Genomic DNA, 16,893 nt, shown 5'->3' on the forward strand with positions numbered 1-16,893 from the left:
TGACTCTGTATGTCAAACCCCCCTGCCCCAGCTCCCAGTATCTCTATATGTGTCAGTCCACCCAAAGCGGTTCCCAGTGACTCTCTCTGTGTCAGTCCTTCCCCTGCCCCAGCTCCCAGTGCCTCTCTCTGTGTCACTCACCCCTAACACAGCTCACATTGACTCTCTCTGTGGCGGACACCCAATACCAAAGCTCCCAGTGGCACTCCCTATGTTAGTTGCCCCTACCTCACCTCTCAGTGACTCTGTGCACGTACCCCCCTACCCCATCTCCCAGTGATGTTCGCTGTGTCACTCCCCCAGAGCAGCTCCCAGTGACTCTCTCTGTGTCAGTCCCCATTCCCCAGCTCTCAGTGACTCTCTCTGTGTCAGTTTCCATACCTCAGCTCCCAGTGACTCTCTCTTTGTCAGTCCCCCTTAATCCAGCTCCCAGTGACTCTGTGTCAGTCCCCCTCACCCCAGCTCCCAGTGACTCTCTCTGTTTCAGTCCCCACTACTCCAGCACCCAGTGACTCTCTCTGTGTCAGTCCCCCTACCGCAGGTCCCAGTGACTCTCTCTGTGTCAGTCTCCATACCTCAGCTCCTAGTGACTCTCTCTTTGTCAGTCCCCCTCACCCCAGCTCCCAGTGATTCTCTCTGTGTCAGTCCCCACGACTCCAGCACCCAGTGACTCTCTCTGTGTCAGCCCCCCACTATCCCAGCATCCAGTGACTCTCTCTGTGTCAGTCCCCACTACTCCAGCACCCAACGACTGTCTCTGTGTCAGTCCCCACTACTCCAGCACCCAGCGACTCTCTCTGTGTCAGCCCCCCACTATCCCAGCACGCAGTGACTTCCTCTCTGTGTCAGTACCCCCCTGCCCAGCTCCCCGTGACCCTCTCTGTGTCAATCCCCATACTCCAGCTCCCAGTGACTCTGTGTCAGTCCCCATACTCCAGCTCCCAGTGACCCTCTCTGTGTCAGTCCCCATACCCCAGCTCCCAGTGACTCTGTGTCAGTCCCCCCCTACCCCAGCTCCCAGTGACTATCCCTGTGTTGGTCACCCCCAGTGCAGCCCCCAGTGACTCTCTGTCATCACAATAGCAGCTCTCTGACCAACTCCAGCAAAATCCCAAACAGCTTTAGAAGCTATAGCCACCCCCCTACCCTGTTCCTCTGTAAACTTCCGAGTTCCGATCCCGAATGTAACAAAGTCCAAATCCACGACAGTGAGGCAATGTATTCCTTGTTTAGGAAATTGGGCACAAAACCAGATTCAAAATCTGTCACTCCCTGTTCTGGCTTCCTGGCCTGTTCCTCAAACAAGGAGCACAACCCCTTTCTGGGAGGGCCAAACCAAGGTTTTTTTTTTATCTTCACCATTAAATATTTTATGGAGATCACATTTATACAATATTAGAAATTTCAAGCCACCTTTCTTTATATAGAAACAAATTCAACAGTCATCCTTGAGTATAAGAATCACAAAAGACACCATCAAACTAAATAATAAAAGCAAAATACTGTGGATGCTGGAAACCTGAAACAGAAAATGCTGGAAATTCTTCAGGAGGGTCATACAGGCTTGAAACATCAACTGTTTATTTCCCCACAGATGCTGTCATAGCTGAGTTTTTCCAGCATTTTCTGTTTGTGTACCATCAAGTCAATGACTATTAACTGCACAATATTACAGCACAAACAGCAAAGAGCTTCCTCAAGAAGTTAGCATTAATGTACCGAATTCATTAATGCCCAGAGTTTTCTTCAAGTCCAAGAGATACCCCATTTCATCCATTTAAGAGCCCCATGTAGACTTCCATTTTCTCAGTAGCCCCATTCTTTCATTTTCCAGTTAAACCATGATTCTGAAGCCATAACTTGCGAAACTTTACAGCTGCTCGTTTTTGTTCTGCACCCCAACATTTGTTGACGAACTGCATTGCAGCTTTTTTCTTTTGAGCTTTCTTATTTTCAAGTGAGAAGTATTCATTAACATTGCCTCTCCTGCTGCCTGGACCATAAAGCCGATTATTAATGAAATCTCTGGCATTTTTGATCTGGTGATTTGTTTCCCCTTGATCCTTTAATCGAATGGCCATATAGCTCTCCTTCCATCTGGTGTCTACACACTCCTCAACATCTTCCTCCAATCCACTATCTTCCTCAGGTTGCTGCACAGAATTACAATCTTCACCTTCTTTACTTGAGTCAGGCGCCTGATCATTCTTTTCTGGGACTGAAGTGATCTCTTCAAGAATGCTATCTGGAAGTAACTTGCGTTTCTTCTGCTCTTTGAATAATTGTTCCTTTCTTTTTCTTTTCTCTTTCAGCAAGGCTTTGTCTCTCCTCACGCTCTCCAGCGCTGCTTTCATGCTGCTCTGAGCCTCCTCCCGGGCGCTGCTGAAAGTCACCTCCTCCGGCGCTTCATCATCTTCCTCCTGGCTGGATTCGGCCAACATTTCCCGCCTCTCCCCAAGTGTATTCAGAGGCAGCACAGGCCCCTTCCTCACCATTCTCCGCTTCTCAAACACCCGGCTCCGAGCGTCACGCCCCACCTAGGGTACTCCCTCTGCCCAGGACTGTCACTCAGGGTGTTATCTCTTGGGTTCTCACTCAGTGTACACCACCCCTTTCTCACTCTGGGTGACTTCCACTCCCCCCCCACCCCTCCATTTTAGACTAAAACTTGCCAAAAATAACAAGTCTTGTCCATTCCAGTCTAACAGTATAGTAACTCTTAATTACTGCCAACCAGTCTCACTCTGGCACTGAGAATGACCTTTTACGGATATGCAGTCTGAATTCTCCAGCTTCTAATTAGGATTTAAAAATAAATTAAAATATTTTAAAAATGTTTCTTTCCTTCTTTCTTTTCCCTCTTTCTCTCAACCTGATCTTTCTTCCCCTCTTCATTTTGCTTTCTGTACCCAATTTGACTTTGAATTTAATATTCTGACACTCCCTGTTTCAGACTCTGCCCTGCTCATTACCAATTCTTCTATCTGATTGGTTAAGGAGATATCGTTACTTCCTTTTCACACAATCCCAGATGCCCTGTAGAAGACACTGTGCCAGTTGGCTGTTTACCTGCCAACAATTTACATTGGAAAACCTCCGGGCAAGTGTAAATGTAACAAAGGGCTTGTTGTCTCGGAAACATGTCTGTTCAATTCATCTCCTTATTCCTCTAAGGAACAGAAGCAAATCAGTTGGTAGATAATGAATTAATTTGACAACTTAATACATTGAGGCAGAATATACCGAATGAAAGACTAAAAATGAAATTACCATCTCATCTGACAGAATCTATTCCCATGAGCCCATTGACTCGAATAAGCCACAGATTGTGGATTCCAGACTAGGCTGCTGGAAGCCTCAGCATCATCACAGTGTCAAGGTCAGGATGGGAAATGTGACTGTGGCCTGCCTGCCACAGGTGCTAAAGGTCCGGTTCCCCATCATGCTTCCAGCCTGAACTCCTGGCTGGTGCCCATTCCTATCATTCGTTGACTTGCTGTAGCCTCCAGGCACACTGCTGCCAAGGGAGTGATAATCCCGCTCAGAGCTGGTGACGTGGGAACTTCGAGCATTGAGAGTCCCTACTTCTCTTGCACTGCTGGTCTTGGGAGCAGAGGCTGAACTTCCAGCCTATATAGTACCTGCTGTAAAACTGGGTCCCATCTTAAACTCAGATCCTTCTGGCACACTCCCATTGAAGTTAAAATGGGGGACATGTTGGGAGGCCCATGGAGTTTCTTGCCATACCCTGAATGGTGGTAGTTCTACCTCTTTTGCAAAAATATACTTTATTCATAAAATATCTAAAAGAAATTACACAACATTTCAAAATGACCATCACAGAAAGTACAATGATATCCAAATTATCTACAGATAGATCATGTTGCACTCTGAGGTGCTTCAATAAATTACAGGAACATTACAGATGTTTCAGAATGGTCATACTGAAAGTGCAATGCTATTCAAATTACCTACAGAGAGATCATGTTGCACTCTGAGGTGCTTCAATAAATAACAGGAACATTACAGATGTTTCAGAATGGTCATACCGAAAGTGCAATGCTATTCAAATTATTTACAGATAGATCAAGTTGCACTCGGAGGTGCTTCAATACAATTGTGATACATGTAATATTCACTGCATACATTCAATGTGAGCCGTACAGCCCAAGGGGTTCTACACAATTCCCAGCTCCTTGATGTACTATGGCTGAAAGACCTTAGACAACGACCTTTCCCCCATGTGCCTCTGCGTTGGCTGCCCCAAGCTTTAGTGCGTCCCTCAGCACAGCGTCCTGGATCTTGGAATGTGCCAGTCTGCAACATTCGGTCAGGGACAACTCTTTGCTCTGGAAGACCAACAAATTTCAGGCAGACCAAAGAGTGTCTTGAGTTGATGATCCTCCAGCTGCAGTTGTTGTTTGTCTCAGTGTGTGACCCTGGGAACAGCTCTTAGAGCACGGAGTCCTGTGTCATTTGAACCATTTAGCAATGTCCTCATTGACTTTACAGATCCAACTATTATTCGAGAGAAACACACAATACCTTTGCATCTGTAAGTGCAACCTGTACAAAGCTGGAGGTGTGAACATCACTACTGATGAACAAGAGCAGCATTCCACACGCTGAGCTGTGGAGACCACAACAGTCTTTAAAGGCCCCAGTGCATACTTAAACATTTGTGAATTAAAATGGCTGCCCCATATTCTCTTCTGCTTTTTTTAAGATTGGCTTTTCTCTCTGTGATTCCTGTGCCTTGGAGTGTGAGGTTTCCTCGGTAACCAGAGTTTGAGCCTGTGCTGTTTTGAGCTGGGCACCTGGAGATGCGCAGGAGTGATCTGCATTAAACTATCCTCTGTTACAGTACATCATTGCCTCAATGTAACATGGCACTACAACTCAGTTTGTGTGTCTCACCAGGGCTCGAAGGCACATGAACTGGTTTTGAAATGCATTGACGATTTTGAATTTTTCTCAGCTTTGGTGACATAACAGGCTGAATGTCAACTGTCTGACCTGATGGAGGAGGCTAACAGCATGTTGGGAATCAGGAGGTTTCAGCAGTGTGTTTGTCAGTCACTTTTTAACTCAACCACAACGTTTGTACCTGATTCCCGGGTTTCTTGAACATTTACAGCGGGTTGGCTTTATGACGACCCACAGCCGTCTGTTTCAGATCCATTATTTAAAGGGATCCTGCAAGGTTCAGAATGGAAACAATCTAGAAGTGTCAAAACAGAGTCAGGAGCTTCACAGATGGAGTGTCAATGTGGTGAGACTGCATCACAATTCTCAGATGTTTCCTGTTCATCGTGCTTCGAGCTGGAAGAGCCGGCAGGGCGATTCTGTTCCCCATGGATCTGAGTAAGAAGGCAATCACAGAGAACAGGATTGGTGGGAAGTGAGAGGGGATGTCAGCAACCGGAGTGGGTGCCTTGCTCCTGGATACAGCGGCGTAAGATTTTTAATGAGCTGATTGGGCAGGGAAAGAGAGTGACATGGCACATTCAAGTGCAAACTCCCCTCACGCTAATTCCCCAACATTCCTCTGCACATCAGTCCTCAGATCATCGAACCTTGCAGGTACACCCATCCCTCTCTCTCAAGGCACCTCCACAGAACAGCAACATTGGACACACGCCTTCAGCGATTGCCATCCTCACAGTGACCCTGCACAAATGTTGGTCTTTTATCTTCTCAACATATCCCACAGATTGTACTCCTCACTCTCTCCTTTCTATCCTGGGAGGAGAAGAGATCACAGGACACAAGAGAGAGGCAGAGGACCAGATGGTGGCCCTGCAGTCACCACCAAACTGACAGCTGCAGAGGAGAAGGCACTGGAGATAAGCTGGGTACCGACATGCCTGACCATGGGAGATGGTGCGATGGAGATCTCCCAGTTACCTGGGGGCAATATTAAATATCATCCAGCCACATCACATATACTTACCCATGTTGATTTGATGTCAGCAGCCACTGAGAGTTGATAATCTGCACAATGATGGCTTAGAACCCTCTCACCTCCTCAGTTCTAATTCTTAGAAACATGGAAAATAGAAGCATGAGTAGGCCATTCGGCCCTTCAAGCCTGCTCCACCTTTCAACAGGATAATGGCTGATCCTCCATCTCAACGCTGCACTCCTGCATTCTCCCCATATCCCTTAACGCCTCCAGAGTCCAGAAATCTATCTATTTCCTTCTTAAATATATTGAGTGACTTGGCCTCCATAGCCTCCTGTGGTAGAGAATTCCATAGATTCACCACCCTCTGAGTGAAGACGTTTCTCCTCATCTCAGCCCTAAATGGTCTACCCCGTACCCTGAGACTGTGACCCCTTATTCTAGACCCCCCCTGGCCAGAGAAAATATCATCACTGCATCCAGTCTGTCCATCCCTGTCAGAATTTTATATGTTTCAATGACATCTCTTCTCATTCATCTAAACTCCGGTGAATACAGGCCTATTTGGACCAATCTCTCCTCGTGACAATTCTGCCATCCCAGGAATCAGTCTGGTGATCCTTCGCTGCACTCCCTCTATGGCAAGTATATCCTTCCTTAAGTAAGAATTTCAAAACTGCACAGAATACTCCAGGTGTGGTCTGACAAAGGCCCTGTACAGCTGCAGTAAGAAATCCTTGCTCCTGTACTCAAGTCCTCTCACAATGAAGGCCAACATTCTTAACTGCTTACTGCACCTGAATACTAGCTTTCAGTGACTGATGTACAAGGACACCCAGGTCCCTTTGTACATCAACATTTCCCAATTTATCACCATTTAACTAATGCTCTGCTATTCTGTTTTTCCTACCAAAGTGGATAACTTCACGCTTATCCACATTATGCAGCATCTGCCATGTATGTACCCACTCACTCAACCTGTCTAAATCACCTTGAAGCCTCTTAACACCCTCTTCAAGGACAGCATTGAACAATCCCCTTTGGGGGATGAAGGAGCCTCCAAGCTCTGCTCGGCTGGATGTAGATGCTGTATCTTGGGGGCTGTCGATGAACAGGACTATTCTGGAGCAGCATCTGAAAATATGTGAGGTTGTTTAGCCTTGCCAGTGGCACTGCACTCAAATGGAGAGAGACTGGAGGAGTCAGTCTCGAACATGAGAGCCGTGATGTCTCAGGTCTTTCCGCTGATGTCTACATCCATAGGAAGAGTGGCCACCTGAATGGAGCATGAAACGCAGCAGAGATCCGAGTGCATGTTGTCTCCCATGTTCAGACTGCCACCTTAACCGGGATGAAGGAAAGTCTCCCTTTGACAGTTCGGGAACTCACTGAAGTTCAGCAAAGTGATCTCCAGCTTTTGGCTAGGAGGAACGTGCGGGTGGGTCATGAGAGGGAAAATGGAGAAAGGACAGATGGGTAAGGGTGTCTGCTCAAAGGATTTCCCTCCTCACCACTCAACCCCAGCGGCCCCCTCCCCAGACAGAGCCCCAGATGCTGCCTCTGTCTGGATGGAAACCCCTCCACAGGATGGCCAGTGGCAGCAGCTGTGAGCTGCTGATAGCTGTGGTTGCAGTGAGCGGGGTGGAGTGTAGGAGGCTCCCTAGGCCCCCAGCCAGCTGTCAGCAAGCTGCCTCCAGGCACCTGTGAGGCTTGGCCCTCAGTGAGGGGCCACATCCATTTCCAAAAAAACCCCATTGCCATCCCCGATCATCCCACAAATGGCAGTTAATTATGCCGATGGGATACATGCCACTGCCCAGACAAGTAGCAGCTGCAGTTACCAACCCACCGCCAGGAAGATCAACTGAGGGCAGCAATGTGTCAGCTTGTAGACTCCACACTAATATTTCAGACTGTCCTCCCGGTCCCACAATCAAACCTGACCCGACAGGACCGGGAAGTGTTTACCCATTGAGTTGGCCACTACTCCCACGTTGGAAAGGATAGGCTTCTAGTTCTGCAGAAATCCTTGTGCCAAGTTGGAGCCGGACTCCTCCCTGCTCCATGAGTGTGAAAGCAGACTTTCTGGTGGGCCTGCCAATGCACTAAGCGTTCCTGTGTGCATGCGCATCAGCCTTTTCCTGTACGCCATCACAATGAAGTCCCCATCTGAGAACTCTGCAACAGAAGCCATCTGCAACCTCACCCTCCTTGGAGCTGCCACCCTTACAATCCTTTCCCACTGCCCTGGCTGCAGCCCATTCCTGCCCAGGGACTGTCCACGTGCAGATTCTGCTTTATGCCACCCTTCAAAGTATGTGTAGTATCAGTTTCTGAGCTGGTGACTGTGAGTGTCAGGCCAAGGGATGGGGTTTCTTCCTCATCAATCTCTCCTTCCTCGTGGACTTCAGCCTCCCCCATCACTGCCTGGCCACGGGGTAGTTCTTGGGTATCGAGAAGGTGAAAGACACAAGGGTATGGGGGTGAGGATGGGGGCGGTAGGGAGGTGCATGGTTACACCGTCTGCAGATTGTCAATCATGACAGATTGTGGGATGAGGATGAAGTGGAATTTGAGAAGATGGATTATAATGATTCTGAGCGGGTGATGAGTCTGCACCTATCACTAGGCCAGCAAGAGTCGAATGGAGATTCTGCCAAACCTGACCATGTGGAACAGTGAGCAGAAAACAGAACTGAAATAAGGTAAAATCATAATTAGGCTCAAGTACTTTCAATTAAAACAAGAAAGATTAACCACACCCAATCTGAAATTAAATCTTCCTATTCCGCAGCTGCTGGAATGAAAGGATGTGAAGGGCCCAGGGTGGAGATACCTGTCCACAGAGAGTGTGGAGGGCCCTGGGTGAAGATACCTGTACAGAGAGTGTGGAGGGCCCTGGATGGAGATACCTGTCCACAGAGAGTGTGGAGGGCCCAGGGTGGAGATACCTGTACAGAATATGTGGAGGGCCCTGGGTGGCGATACCTGTACAGAATATGTGGAGGGCCCTGGGTTGAGATACCTGTCCAGAATATGTGGAGGGCCCTGGTTTGGAGATACCTGTACAGAGTATGTGGAGGGTCCTGGGTGGAGATACCTGTACAGACTATGTGGAGGGCCCTGGGTGGAGATACCTGTACAGAGTATGTAGGGGACACTGGGTGGAGATACCTGTACAGAGTATGTGGAGGGCCCTGGGTGGAGATACCTGTACAGAGTATGTAGGGGACCCTGGGTGGAGATACCTGTGCAGAGTATGTAGGGGACCCTGGGTGGAGATACCTGTCCAGGTGACAGATCAATTTTTAACCAGTCGGGCAGGAATCTGCATCCTTCAATGTCCTCAACAGCAATTCTTTCACTCAAACTTCCCTGAATAGTTCCTTCCTAACTGAGACTCTAGATCGAACACACAAACAGACCTCCCACTGCATATTAAGCTCTAGTCCTAGTTTAAATTACTACATGCTTTTCACAGACACACTCAGGTCTGTCTAATGCACCCAAATTAGAACTGTCCTGAAACCTGCCAAATTGTTGATTTTTCAAAGAAATGTGAACTTGTCCAGTTCATACCGGGTCACAGCAATGTTTTTGGATTTACTGCCTATCCTGATGGGTGTTTTTGTACCTTTTCCGCATTTAATAATTTGAAACAACCATCTTTATTAGGAGGAAATAAAACTCCAACAGAGAGAACAAAGGGCAAAGCTCAGTTCGTATTGTTGTTTGTTAACAACAGATAAAACCAGTTTCGAAGAGGGCAAGAGGAAGCAAAGCCAAAGAAATGAAAATCTAGGCAAATAAACAGACAACAACACCTTGTTGTTGATGTTAAGTAAAAACGTCAGAACATAATGCAGGACAAGACTCCAGTGCTGCACTGTCAGAGGGGATTGTCTTTCAGATGAGAGATTAAATTGATACCCATGTGGACATAATACATTCCCTGTCATTCCTTGAAAAAGATCAGGGGCAGATTCAATTGTCACATTCGAAAGAGAATTGGACAGTTATCTGAAGAGAAAAGAATTGCAGGGCTACAGGGAATAAACGGGGCAGTGAGACTGGCACGCAAACAATGGCTGAATGGCCCCCTGTGTTGTAACTGTTCTATGATTCCTCCGATTTTCTGGCCAATGTTTATCTCTCAGCTAATGCCCCCATAATCATTTTGTCTGGTCATTATTTCATTGTTGTTTATGGGGTCTTGCTGTGCACAAATTGGCTGCTGCATTTCCTATTGTAACAGTAACTAATAGGCTGTAAAACACTCTGGGACATCCTGAGGTCATAAAAGGCAATATACAAACGCAAGTTATTTCTTTAAATATAAAGTTAATTTCAAATTAAAATCTCCTGATGAATTTTTCTTATTGTCTGAATTTTATGATGCAGCATTGTTGCAGTATTCATACAGTTCTCTTATCAACTGTGGATCATAATAGAAAAGATTTGAAATACTAAATGAGTACTAGAGATACTAAATGAGTACTTCTCATCAGTATTCACCAAAGAGAAGGACTTAGTAGTCGATTTGTCTAGGGAAGAGTGTGTAGATAGCCTGGATCATGTTGAGATCAAAAAAGAGGAGGTGTTAGGCGTCTTGAAAAATATTAAGGTGGATAAGTCCCCAGTGCCAGATGGGATCTACCCCAGAGTACTGAGGGAGGCAAGGGAGGAGATTGCTGGGGCCTTGACAGAAATCTTTGTATCCTCACTGGCTACGGGTGAGGTCCCAGAGGACTGGAGAATGGCCAATGTTGTTCCATTGTTTAAGAAGGGTAGCAGGTATAATCCAGGAAATTACAGGCCGGTGAGCCTTACGTCAGTGGTAGGGAGATTATTGGAGAAGATTCCTCGTGACAGGATTTACTACCATTTGGAAGCAAATGGGCGTACTAGTGAGAGGCAGCATGATTTTGTGAAGGGGAGGTCGTGTCTCACTAACTTGGTCGAGTTTTTCGAGGAAGTGACAAAGATGATCGACGATGGAAGGGCAGTGGATGTTATCTACATGGATTTCAGTGAGGCCTTTGACAAGGTCCCTCATGGCAGACAGGTACAGAAGGTAAAGTCGCAAGGGATCAGAGATGAGCTGGCAAGATGGATACAGAATTGGCTTGGTCATAGAAGACAGAGGGTAGCAGTGGAAGGGTGCTTTTCTGAATGGAGAGCTGTGACTAGTGGTGTTCCGCAGGGATCAGTGCTAGGACCTTTGCTGTTTGTAGTATACGTAAATGATTTGGAGGAAAATGTAACTGGGCTAATTAGTAAGTTTGCAGACGACACTAAGGTTGGAGGAGTTGCAGATAGTGACGAGGATTGTCAAAGGATACAACGGGATATAGATCGATTGGAGACTTGGGCGGAGTAATTGCAGATGGAGTTTAATCTGGACAAATGCGAGGTTATGCATTTTGGAAGGTCTAATACCAGTGGGAATTATACAGTAAATGACAGAACCCTTAAGTGCATCGATGGGCAGAGGGATCTGGGTGGACAGATCCACAGGTCACTGAAAGTGGCAACGCAGGTGGATAAGGTAGTCAGGAAGGCATATGGCATGTTTGCCTTCATTGGCAGGGGTATTGAGTATAAAAGCTGGGAAGTCATGCTGCAGCTGTATAGAACCTTGGTTAGGCCACACTTGGAATATTGCGTGCAATTCTGATCACCATATTACTAGAAGGATATGGAGGTGTTGGAGAGGGTGCAGAGGAGGTTTGCCTGGTCTGGAGGTTATTATCTATGAGGAGAGGTTGGAGAAACTCAGACTGTTCTCACTAGAGCGATGGAGATTGAGGGGCGACTTGATAGCAGTTTACAAAATTATGAGTGGCATGGACAGAGTAGATAGTCAGAAGCTTTTTACCAGGGTGGAAGAGTCAATTACTAGGGGACATAGATTTAAGGTGAGAGGAGAAAACTTTAGAGGAGATGTACGGGGCAAGTGTTTTACCCAGAGGGTGGTGAGTGTCTGGAATTCGCTGCCAGAGGAGGTGGTTGAAGCAGGTACAATAGTGGTGTTTAAGACGCAGCTTGACAAATACATGAATAGGATGGGAATAGAGGGATACGGATCCCGGAAGTGTAAAATGTTTTAGTTTGACAGGCAATATGATCACCGCAGACTTGGAGGGCCGAAGGGCCTGTTCCTGTCGTGTACGTTTCTTCGTTCTTTTCTTTGAAATAATAGTCCTACATTTCCATCCCCAGGTATTTATGTTCATCACCTACTCTCTCTGCCCCATTCTGACCCTGTTCCCAACTGCACCAATCCCTCTTCTCAATTCCATGCTCAATATTTTCAACTTCACCCTCGTTTCTGGCACCAACCAAACCTCTTTCAAAAAGCAGTTATTCCCTTCCACCCCCACCCCCCACAACTCCTCTTCCCTCAGATTGTTATCTATCTCTAAACTGTTAAACATGCTGTTGTTACCAAAACTCCACACTCACCTATCTCTACAATTAGTACATCAGTGTCTTAATCCAGCTTCTGACCTGATCAGAGCACTGAAACTGTGCTGTAAAAAGTTGGTATTGACTTTGTTTATAGCTCATTGGACATTCTTATCCTCTCCCACCCACTCCAAACCCCTTATTAAATTTAATTGAAGGAGAATCTCGCGTAGTACCTCCCCAATTTCCTAATAAGTTCAATCAGCCAGTGAGTCTCCCTGCATTCGAAAAATTAGCCCCAAATTTTAATTTTGAGCTCCTTCTCCACTATTTACCTTACACAGATTATTCCTTCCATCCATTGTGTTCAGCCCTGAGGAAGATTGTATCTCGAGTCTCACACATTAGAATCTGAGCCACTTACAAGGGAAGGGTATCTGAGTTGGTTTCCCATTGCCTACCTCATAGTTTTTAATCTTTTCATTGATGGGCTGTAATCAAATCTAAAGAGCCCAGATATCCATTTATGATGGAGATGGGGGGGATGGGCACAGGCATCCAACCATGTCACATGACCCAAGCCTCTGGTCTTTTGGTCAGTTTTAACATTACATCTTTGGCCTCACAAGGAGCCTGCTGTTTCACATCCAACCCATGAACACCAAGGAACAGGACTCCAGGCTGAACAACAGCCTGCTCCTCGAAGCCTGTCTCTGCTGGAAGATTTCCTACCATCACCTGCAGAACTGACCCAGTCTCTGTGTATCAACTTCATCTTGCGGTATCGGCACCAACTGTAAAGAGAGCTCTGCAACTTTGGTCTTCAGCTAGCTGAACCCGAGCTCCTACATGAAAGAACGCCTCACTGGACTTTGACTCTGGACCCTGATAATCATGTGAATTAATATTTATTTCTGTGGTTCTTTTATTGTTACTACCCATAGTTGTAAAACTTTCTTTTTTCTCTATCTTACTGTGTGTGAGTGCATAGTGGAGTGGGACATTGTGAATACACCTCCCTCTAACCCCCTGAGTTAATCATAATGTGAGTTTGCTGTGAATTACTTCAAATAAGACCCCATAAACTGAGGGCTTGGCAAACATGCCACAGCCTGCTTAAAACAATTCAAAAAACACCTCCTGCTGATGGATGGTTGGCGAGTGGATAAAGAAGTTCAGTTTTCCTCTCTCCTTTCTGTAACAAGCTGCTAAGGGGCAGCTGTATTAAATCTGGTATCACTTTCAGAGCACAAAGTCTATCAGAGTAAACATGCCTATTCTAAAATCAATGAGAGACTAATGGCTCTTGATGGGGAAACTTGTCGATTTGAAGTTACTTCAAAATCTCCAACTTTTCTTCTTTTTAAAGACCAGGGTTTCAAGAGAAATGAACAGGAAATAATTGGCTCTTCTTTATCTTATTTTATAGAAAGGAAGTCTTGCATTTATAGAGCGCTTTTTACCACCATCAGATGTCGCAATGTGCTTTACAGCCACTGAAGTAGGTTTGAAGTGCAGTCCCTGTTGTAATGTAGGAAACAAGATAACCAATTTGTGCACGGCAAGCTCCCACAAAAAACAATGTGATAATCACCACATGATGTGCTTTTTGTGATGTTGATTGAAGGAGAGATATTGGGCAGGATACTGGGGAGAATTCTCTTGCTCCTTTTTCAAAATAGTGCTAGGGGATCTTTTACATCCCCCTCAAAGGGCAAATGGGGCCTCAGTTTAATGTGTGACTTATTTACTGGTTGCTCCCCTTTCTACTCAGGTGTGGTTTATTGCTCTTTACAAATATGATGTTTCAGCCAATCAGGTGCAATTGTGACATAGCCTTCAATATGTGACAAATTTAAGAGTAACAGATGTCAGAATTTTATAAATAGTATTTGACGTACTGTGCAGTTGCTCACAGTAAGTGGAACAAGGATCTCTAAGAATAGGAGTGTATTACACAATGATGCAGATGGTAGTGTTCTTACTGTCACTTGCTGGGATGAGAAAATAGTCAGAGTGCTGCATTTTTAAATATTCTTTAAATGAATATTTATATTCACATTGTATTTGGGGAAATTGTTAATCATTTCAGTATCCAATGTTATCCCGCTCCATGCAGGATTTTCACCACCTGGCATGTTCCTCTGAGACTGTCACAATATTAATGTCTGGCTTACTTCATGAGTTACACGATCATTCAATAACATCAGAAAATAACATTGTCCTTAAATTCAGGAACAGCACCTTTCAATTTCACTCATCTTTCAATTAGGCACTTCACAGCCTTCTAAACTCAACATTGAGTTCCATTTCAGACCAGAAACCATGTCCACAATTTTGTTTCCTTTCCTTTCAGATTTTTTTTTCTCTTTTAGTTAGCAACACAACTGTTCTAGGCACATCTTTTAGTCCATTAATGGAAAACATTTCTTGACGGTCTAAGCCCAGATCAGTGATTGTGCCTTGTAACCAATGACATCACACTGAATATTAATGCTGCTGTTTTCACATTTCCATTTACATTATGCTGGTGCACAAATAATCAACACACAAAACTTAGCTCCATTTGTCCCATGAGATTAAGGAAGTTGGTCGTCAATGCAAAACTGACATCACAGCAAATTTTCCAGCATGTACAGAATTCCTACATTGTGCATTCACATAGTGTCCAGGAATCATCAACTCACAGGTCAGGATTTGGTGTTGTTTTACTATTTTTTTAACTTGTATTCTTTCACTATTTATGTATGGATTGATAAAGTACGATGAGGATCATAAATCTGTTTGCATTAATTTATTGTCCTGAACCTAACCTTCCTTCCTGAATGAAGTGGAACTTGAAACAGTTAGCACACTGACTGTTGTGTTTGGAATGCTAAGGGTTAATCCTATAGTTTTCTGCTTTTTGCAAACTTCTGAATATAAGTATGTGGTTTGATAGAATGGAGATTTTATAATTTATAATTATATTCAGAGAATATTCTGTGTGAAGTATTTGATGAACCTAGACAAGTGTACTGTTTAGTTGACATTTATACACACTGTTGCTGAATTTCCTGGTCTGATGTTGTACCTCACATTTTCCTCCAGTAATGACCCTGCCAGGATTAGTGGGATCTGCAAGGGGGCATCACATTTGTACAGGACTAGTGCATGACTTTGGGTGTAACTCTGGTGCCCACATGCCCCATGTTCTCAGAACCTCCTCCAGTCCTGTGCCTAGGATTGTGGAGAGAGGGCTGTCTGAACCCAGCAATGCTCCTTCTGATCTGTGAGATTGATATGGCTCACCCACTTGGTGATCCAATCTATGCACAAACGTTGGCATCTTGGCTCCGGATCAGGAGCGAATTTCCCAATTGAGCATTTTCCCATTCCCTGCTCATCTTTTGTAAGGTGTAGACAGAATTCCCGCTGTTTCCGAGGGCTGTGGGAACCTCCAGAAACAGTGGGAAGCCAGTGTAATTGGAATTAAAATTCTAGGGTCACTGTTTCAATGCTGCTAGTCTGGTCTAGTGTATATCTGACTAGTCTAGTATGTGTCTTAAAATTTAGGAGGGGCCTGAGTGCTCCCCCAAATTAGGATTCATCTTTTAAGATTTGGGGTTTGGTGAATGTAATAAAGTTGGCTGGTGATTGAAGTAGAATTTCTTTGAGGTATTCAAAATCATGAGGGGTCTGGACAGGGTAGGCAGGGAGGAACTGTTCCCACTCATCAAATGATTGAGAATGAGGGCATTTAAAAGGGAAAGAGGCTGTTATTTGAAGAGAAAGAATGTGCAGGGTTATGGGGAAAAGCGGGGAGAATGGCTCTCGGTGAGTTGCTCATTTGGAGAGCTGGTGCAGACAATGGTCTGAAAGGCTTCGTCCTGCACGGTAAGAATTCTGTGATTCTGTGAGGGGAGGCGACAACATGAAGTTTGCATTCTGCCTGTCTCAATGGTAATTGCACGGGTTAATTGTGAGTTTCAGCCCCTGTTTCCTGACTCAGGATCAATGGAATTTCCACCCCCCCTTTCCGCTCCCCAAAACAGCCACACTCTGGGTTCACCTTATCTGTAACATTTAATATTTTATATGCATCGCTGATAGCTTCCTGCGTGTAGATTTTAGATTGTGGAGTTTGAGTTTCCCTAACCTTTCTATCCTTTAAACTGGGGAGCAGTCTTACTATTGTCCTCTACACCATCTTCAATGCGACCAGAAGTGAGCTCAGTAATTTAATTTAATGGTCACACTGCCTCCGTCTTTATTTCCAGTCTCTGGTCTCCTCCTGAATTGACAGAGGGGACAGACGAGCTTCCCCCAGCTCCTATCAGTCCTGCTTCACATGGCCACTCACAGCTGTGTCCATGTGGCCTGAAATCTCCATCTGAGCTTCTCTCTCCACCAAAATCGAAATAATTTCCCCCCAACCAATTCACTGATGACAATGATCACAAGTAGGATTGACATCCTTTCATTTTGTGTCACTGGATGTTGATCCAAAGAGGTTTAATCAATTAACTAAGTTTTAATTTTACACATTTTAAATATAACCAGCATTTAAGCAATATTCACTCAATGATCCCATATTGAAA

The 16,893-nt window shown here is 45.2% G+C and overlaps 1 protein-coding gene across 1 annotated transcript; it reads right to left on the reverse strand.

Moving 5' to 3' along the window:
* Window positions 1–1,402: 1,402 nt before the first annotated feature.
* On the reverse strand, window positions 1,403–2,526 carry LOC144681930 (U3 small nucleolar RNA-associated protein NOL7-like). The gene has a single exon (XM_078544106.1). The coding sequence runs from the start codon at window positions 2,493–2,495 to the stop codon at window positions 1,824–1,826; it is 672 nt and encodes a 223-aa protein (XP_078400232.1). The 5' UTR covers window positions 2,496–2,526; the 3' UTR covers window positions 1,403–1,823.
* Window positions 2,527–16,893: the final 14,367 nt, after the last annotated feature.

Source organism: Cetorhinus maximus, chromosome 6 (genome assembly GCF_964194155.1).
Source record: "Cetorhinus maximus chromosome 6, sCetMax3.hap1.1, whole genome shotgun sequence".
NCBI lineage: Eukaryota > Metazoa > Chordata > Chondrichthyes > Lamniformes > Cetorhinidae > Cetorhinus > Cetorhinus maximus.